Below are 7,891 nucleotides of genomic sequence, written 5' to 3'. Positions count from 1 at the left end.
ATATGAGGAGCTTCTATCAGAGCTGACTGAAAACCACACTTGTAGTCAAATAAACAAAACAAAACTATGAGGTTTATTAGACTCGCTGGAGCAAGGGAGACTGTGTACTCAAGAACATCTCAGTAATGGGAGATGATAGGGGGCTTTTTTTTTTTTTTTTTTTAAAAGAGATAGGGTCTCCCTCTGTTGCCCAGGTTGGAGTGCAGTGGTGTGACCATAGGTCACTGTAACCTCGAACTCCTGGGCTCAAGTGAACCTCCCACCTCAGCCTCCCAAGTAGCTAAGACTACAGGTGTGCACCACCATGCTAGGCTAATTTTTAAATTTTTTGTGGAGACATGATCTTGCTATATTGCCTAGGCTGGTCTGGGATTCCTGGACTCAAGTGATCCTCCCATCTCTGTCTCCCAAAGAGCTGGGATTATAGGCGTGAGCTGCTGAGCCCAGCTGATGGACTTCTTAAAGGGTTTTGGCTTGTGTTGGAACATTATGAGGGAGAATAAGTAATGGGGGCCAGTTCCGGGATGGATGTTGTCGAGAAGCAGGGATGATTTGGTGACTGAGTAGCTCAGTCATTGTTATCTAGGAGGGTTAAAATGGGGCTCCAGTTGTTATTGGCAAAGCAGCAGCAGTTGTTCAGAAAGGGGCAATGCTTATTAGAAGAAGGGAATGTTTAGTAATTTTTGTGCTCCCAAGACTGGCCTTGTCAATGTCGTTCTGAGTATTGTTTATATTCTGCTGGACACATGGTTGATTGTCTAGCAGGGCCGCTTTTCACTATCTCAGCTTCATTCGACTTTATAAACATGCCATCCAATAAAACTCAAATTGGAATGCACTTTACAACATAGAAAATGCTCTGTTTCCCTATGGGGGACTTCTTTGTGATGGTGGCATTTTCTCCATTTTTAACAAGGAAATTGAGGGTCAGAGATGGTAAGTGGCTTCTAAGGACCACAGCTACTTAAGTCATCAAGTCAGAAAAATAGTAGCATTCAGCTCTAAGTTAGTCCTGGTTTTGAAAATTGTTCATCTGACAAATCTGCACTGAGCACTTACTAAGTTTCTTGCACTATTCTGAGCTCCGAAGAGACAACTGTGATAGAGTTGAAATGTCAAGCCTGGAGTCCAGCTGGTGGGGTGGAAAGTGAAGAGGCAGCTCTGTGAAGCACAAGGACTGTGATGAGGGTGTTGTGGGAGCTCCTCACCAGGGAGGGATGCCATGCCCATATTCTACAGCTGCTGTAACAAATTTCCACAAACTTTGTGGCTTAAAACAACACAAATTTATTATCTTGCAGTTCTAGAGAGCATAAGTCTGGAGTAGGTTTCACTGGGCTAAAATCAAGGTGTCAGCAGGGCTACATTTCTTTGTAAAGGCTTTAGGGGAGAATCTGTTTCCTCATCTTTTTCAGCTTCTAGAGGCCTCCTGCAGTCTGTGGCTCAGAACCCCTTCCTTCCTCCACCTTCAAAGCCAAGAACGGCATTGCTGCAACCTCTGCTTCCCTTGTCACATCGTCGTCTCTGATTCTTCTGCTTCCTTTTCCATCTTTTAAGGATCCCTGTGGGGTAATTCAGGAAAATCTCCATATTTTGTGATCCTTAACCATATTGGCAACACCCCCTTTGCCTTGTAAGATGACATATTTACAGGTTTCAGTGACGAGGGCAAAGAAGGGCACAGGCATCTTTGTAGGGGAGCATCATTCTGCCTACAAACACCTAGGCTACTATTTTTTTTCTTTTTGCAGGGAAAGATGGAGTTCTGATTTCACTAAGTGGCATCTATGCTGACATTAGGAGGGGACAAAAGTCAAGAAGGAAAGGTCTGGAAGCAGGAAGAAAGCTTGTTTAGTGCACTGGTGGACACACTAGTCAGCTATTGTTAGCTATTCCTCCTAATTTCAGGAATCCACAAAAGCAAAGATTTACTTTTCATTCCAGCCACATGTCCACTGTGGACATGCTTCATTCCAGGGCCTAGGCTGAAGGACAGCCCCTATCTGGGACATGCTAAACTCATGGAGGGGGAACGAGTTAGGTATCAGAGCCACAGATGACTCTTAAAGCTTCTGCTGAGGAAGGGAACTGTTCCACTAATATTTCACCACTAATATTTGGCTGGTGAGTCAAAGAAAGTCAGGTCATGTGGCCAAGGCTGATATCAGTGGGGCAGGAAGTGGGACAGGCAGTAATAATCAGAACAGTAATAGGCTAGCATAGTAGTCAAGAGACGAGGGTAGAATGAGATGTGGGGAGTGGCTTGAAAGTCATGGGGTAGTGAGGGTCAGGTCATGCATGACTTCAAAAACCAGTTTCCTTTTCACAATAGCCAAAACATAGAATCAACCTAAGTGCCTATTTATGGATGAACGGATAAAGAAAATGTGGCATATACACACAATGGAATATTACTCAGCCATAAAAAGAATGAAATCCTGTCATTTGTAGCAACATGGATGGAACTGGAGGTCATTATGTTCAGTAAAATAAACCAGGCACAGAAAAACAAATATTGCATGTACTGACTCATATGTGGGAGGTAAAAAATTGGATCTCATGGAGTGGACTGGCAGTTACCAGAGACCAGGAAAGGTAGCGGGGAGGAGGGAATGAAGAGAGGCCAATTAATGGATACAAATAGTTGATGGAATAAGACCCACTGTTTGATAAATCCATAGGGTGACTATAGTTCACAATAATCTATTTTACATTTTTAAATGGCTAGGATATTTAGAATATTTCCAGCATAAAGAAAAATAATTAAGGTGATGAATGTCCCAATGACACTAATCTTTACAAATTATGTGAATGTATTAAATTATCACATGTACCCCAATAATATGTATGTATTGATGTAAAATTTTAATAAAAATCCAGTTTCATTTGTTAGAATGTAGGCTCCATGAGGGCAGGAAACAGGTCTCTGCCTTATCATTCTAGCCCAGTGTTTCTCAATTTTTTTTCATTATTACTACCTGTATGTCTTTTTTACATTACTACCTGTATGACTACTGTATATCTTTTTTATTTTTTTGAGACAAGGTTTTGCTCTGCTGTCCAGGCTGGAGTGCAGTGGCATGATCACAGCTCACTACAGCCTCAACTTCCCAGGCTCAAGTAAACCTCCCACCTCAGCCTACTGAGTAGCTGGGACTATAGATGCATGCCACCACAACCGGCTTTTTTTTTTTTTTTTTTTTTTTTTTTGGTAGAGATGGGGTTTCACCATGCTTCCCAGGCTGGTTGTGAATTCCTGAGCTCAAGCAATCTGCTTATCCTGGCTTCCCAAAGTACTGGGATTATAGGCATGAGCCACCATGCCCAGCCCACACGTACAATCCTAATACCACAGATATACTGTTACATACTGCATGCATATCTGGGCTCTTTATGCATGCAGTATGTAGTGATGAAAACAGTAAGGTATCTTTACCCTCCAAGGAAATTTAACCCCCTTGGGGGTGACATCACCTATGTTGAGAATATGTGTTCTAGTCCTAATTAAGTTTTAATTCTTTGATTCAAGTGACTTGTGCCATGTTTATGAATTAAAGCAAATTGCTAGTAGCTAAGTTTATTTGCAGGTGGTGTCTTTGGAAGTGATTAGCTCCTAAGGATGGATTAAGAATGGGATAAGTGCCCATAAAAGAGGCCCCAGACAGGAGAATGGTGTGAACCTGGGAGGTGGAGGTTGCAGTGAGCCAAAATCGCGCCACTGCACTCCAGCCTAGGCGACAGAGCGAGACTCCGTCTCAAGAAAACAAAACCAAACAACAAAAAAGAAGCCCCAGAGAGATCCCTCGCCCCTTCTGCCATGTGAGGTTACAGTAAGAAGACTGTCTGAGAGGAAGAGGACCCTCACTAGACACCACATCTGCTGATGCCTTCATCTTGGACTTCCCAGTCTCCAGAACTGTGAGAAGTAAACCGTGTTGTTGATAAGCCAGTCTATGTTCTTTTGTTATAGCAGCCAAAACAGACTAACAAAACTATGAACATCTATGGCCAGCAATATCTTCAGGCCATCTTTTGCTTTTAAATTCGTATGGCTTTTCCCATTTTGAGGGAAGCCCTGCCAAGCTGCTCGATCTAAATCCACACTATTGTCAACGTACCTGGCCAGTTGCAATTTCTCTTCTTTACTATGGTTTTAGAAACCAGATGAGCTGTATAAATAGGATAGATGCTGAGTGAAGGTCTAGGAAGCTCCAAAGACTCGTGCATGAGCTGAGTGCTTTGCCCGATTCAGTGAAGTTCATTGAACATCAAGTGCAGGCCAGTTATGTGCCAGACACTGTTCTAGGCACTGGGGATACGATAGTGGCTAAAAAAGCAATGTCATTCCCCTCAGGAGATCAGAAAGGTCCGAAGCCATTTCAGATTATGAGTTCTGGCAGCATGAGAGTGGTGGTGAGTCACACTAAGGTTGGTCAAAGGATGGAAGATGTTTGCCTTCAGACACGAAGGGCTCTAATCTTGATTACATTTTTTGGTTCGTCCCTGACTTGAATAAAGATGAGTTGACTGTGAATGTGGAGACCAAAAGTTTTTGGGGAATCTACAAATTCACTAATTTGGTGTTCTTAATACATAGCAAAGTACCTCCTCAGGTATAGCCTGTTCTCCACAAAATGAATTATTACTATTCAGCATTTGCATGTGGAACAACTGCAGTCTGTAGATGCCCAAACATAGATTTTTAAAGGTTTTCTCTGTTTAAAGAAGGTAGTGGTTCAGGGGCAGAGGGGGTTACCAAGCAGAAACAAAAAGTGATTTTTAATACAAAATACAAAATAACGCTGGCCTACTGGTCCCTACAGGGTTGGCTCCACCCTCCTCCTCTCCTCCTCTTGTCCCCCTCCAGCCACTCTGGCCTTCCTGCCAGTCTAGTTCTCCAACACACTAAGCGCATGCCCACTCAGAGGCTTTGTGTTTCTTGCTGAACCTACTGCGTAGAAATCCCACCCTGTATTTCACATGGCCCACCATCTTCATGCTCTGCCTGCAGAGAGAACTTTGCTGGTTACCCTCCAACCTACTCTCTACCTTCACCCCACTCTATTTTTCTTCATACACTTAATGCTGAGTGACGTGATGTGTATGTTTGCAGTCTTGTCTTTACCACTTCAGTGAAAGCTCCACAGGGGCAGGGACTCTGTGGTTGCTGACCACTCTATCCCCAGTTCCAGTGGCTAGTACAAAGGGTCCTCATAATTCAAATTACTTTGCAGTCTTATCGTGATTTAAAACAAAATTATTTCACTACCCACTTTTCTCCTTGAGACATCTTCTATAAATAAGCCTTCCATATGTAGCATGCTTGTCGCTCAAGTGTGCTTATGAGAGAGTTTCACTTATTTTGAGGTGTTTGTGTGTGTTTTTTTTTTTTTTTGACCACAAAAAAACCCTATATTTTTATATTGGGGGGAGGGAGTAGAAAAGCAAGCCCCTATACTGGGCCCTATTCAGTGGCAGCTTCTTGTTCCATAGGATTAAGGAAGACTTTGAGGAAATAAAAGTTGTTTGGAAAAATCCAGGTGTAGTTGCTTTGTATGTTGTGATGGGTAGAAGGGATGAAGTGAAGTGTGAAGGCCCCTCATACCCTCCATCTTGCCTCAGACTATGTCCTGGAACCCTGGGGCGGAGAAAGCGCCACTTTCATTCCTGCTTCTTGGGATTGTTGACGGCCACGTAGTGATAGAGAACAACAAGCAAGAAGAGCTACACGCCCAGCATGTTGGCGAAGATGGCGAGCTGCACGTCGGTGATCATCCTGACCAGTCCGGCTTGGCTCCGACGCCGCCAGCGAACAAGCCCGAGGTAGGAGACCTGGACCGGAACTTCCGTTTGTGTGTTTTTATCGTGTCTCGAAAACAGATCGCCGATTAGAAGTACGGAAGTTTGGGGCCGGGCTCATTGGCTCATGCCTGTTTAATACCAGGACTTTGGGAAGCTGAGGAGAGTGGATCACCAGAGGTCAGGAGTTTGAGACCAGCCTGGACAACATGGCAAAACCCCGTCTCTACTAAAAAAATACAAAAATCAGCTGGGCATGGTGGCAGAGACCTGTAATCCCAGCTACTTAGGAGGCTGAGGCAGGGAGAATTGCTTAAACCCGGGAGGCGGAGGTTGTGGTGAGCTGAGATCGCGCCACTGCACTCCAGACTGGGCGACAGAACAAGACTCCGTCCCCCGCCCACCAAAAAAAGAAGTATTAAGTTCAGAATCATTTAACTCATGTTCTTCTCATTCGGGAAAGAATAGGAATATAGTATCAGTCTCAATGTGTGCAGAACAGCCACAAAGACACCTTTCTCAGGTATTTCTTTTTTCTGGCCAATTAGAGCCTGAGGTCCCTTAGGTCTTTAGTCCTTAACTACCCCTGAGGCTTTACCAGTCCTTTCCTTCTACTTCCGACCAGACCAAGACACCCATACCAGCCTTTCCAACACTCAGCTGGCCTCTTACACCAGGGAGCTGGAGTCCAGCAAGACACATTTAAGCAGCTTCCACCTCCCTGCCCCACAGGGTGAGATGGGTCTTAGTTTTAAGGTAAAGCTGAACTGCCCTGACCAGACATTCTCTTCCCTCATTTACAGGGTTAACAGGGAAAGCCTATTTCCACCATATTTTAATAAAATCCATGCTTTTTCTTCGAAGTTTTTGTTCCATAGAAATAAATATGGCATTTTCTTTCTATTTTTTAAAAATACGTTACCCAGGCTGGTTTCAAATTCCTGAGCTCAAGCGATCCTCCCACCTCAGTCTCCCAAAGTGCTAGGATTACAAGTGTTAGCCAGCACGCCTGGCCCAAAATGGTGTTTTTCAGTAAGCAGAAAGTCTAGAGAAAGGGAAATTTTAGAATAATCTTATTTTCCAATTGACAACTATAAATAAAAAGCAGAAGAGCTCTGATAATATATATGTATGTGTAAATATATGCATACAATTGACAGTGTCTTTAAATAAATACATCAATTTGAGAAGGAAAAAACTCTGCTCTCATGCAACCCCTTTAATTAGGTCAAGAAAGTTTTGTGTCATCTGAGGATAAGTGAATGGTAGCACTTTAAAAAACTGCCTAGTTTGTTAGTAGTCAAGATTCCTGAAACTGAAACCCAATTAAATATTTAAGTAACTGCAGAAAACAGTCCCGGAAGCACGCTGTCAAACTATTTCCAAAGCCAAGAATGTTTAAAGACTGAACGAAGGACTTAGAGACAGCTCAACAAAAGCCAGGAGGACATCCACGGAGATGGAAAGTCTGGCAATACCTGATGATGAAGCATGTGCTGTTTCTGTTTGAAGTTTGTAACCTGGTTTTAATCATTTTCCAGAAGTATTTCCAAATCAGAAGAGAGGGGAAAAAATACCAAACCTTTAAAATACATTAACAAGGCCAGGCGTGGTGGCTCACTCCTGTAATCCCAGCACTTTTGGAGGTCGAGGTGGGCAGATCACCTGAGGTCAGGAGTTGGAGACCAACCTGGCCAACGTGGTAAAACCCCAGCTCTACTAAAAATACAAAAATTAGCTGGGCGTGGTAGCACATGCCTATAATCCCAGCTGCTCGCGAGAATGAGGCAGGAGAATCGCTTGAACCCAGGAGGTGGAAGGTGCAGTGAGCCAAGATCGTAACACTGCACTCCAGCCTAGATAATGTGGGACTCTGTCTCAAAAATAATAAAAAATAAAATAAAACAATAAAATAAAATAAAATATAAAATTAAATAAATAAATAAAATAAATAGAATAGAATAGAATAAAATAAAATATATTCACAAGACTAAACTGTTACTCTATTCTGTTTGAGAGCAGCCCTGACTTAACAGCTTAGACAGTAATGGGCTACCACACCTGAGTAAGACTGTGCCATAAGTCCTAGACA

At 43.1% G+C, this 7,891-nt stretch overlaps 1 protein-coding gene across 1 annotated transcript; it reads right to left on the bottom strand.

Moving 5' to 3' along the window:
• Positions 1-5,549: 5,549 nt before the first annotated feature.
• LOC704066 (dolichyl-diphosphooligosaccharide--protein glycosyltransferase subunit 4) lies at positions 5,550-5,845 on the bottom strand. The gene is given in 1 exon segment (XM_015144403.3): positions 5,550-5,845. A coding segment is annotated over 1 exon segment (114 nt). The 5' UTR covers positions 5,776-5,845; the 3' UTR covers positions 5,550-5,661.
• Between the last annotated feature and the right edge of the window lie 2,046 nt (positions 5,846-7,891).

This window comes from Macaca mulatta, chromosome 7 (genome assembly GCF_049350105.2).
Source record: "Macaca mulatta isolate MMU2019108-1 chromosome 7, T2T-MMU8v2.0, whole genome shotgun sequence".
NCBI classification, from domain to species: Eukaryota; Metazoa; Chordata; class Mammalia; order Primates; family Cercopithecidae; genus Macaca; species Macaca mulatta.
The sequence above is the reverse complement of the archived record's forward strand: the minus strand, read 5'-3'. Positions and strand labels throughout refer to the sequence as shown.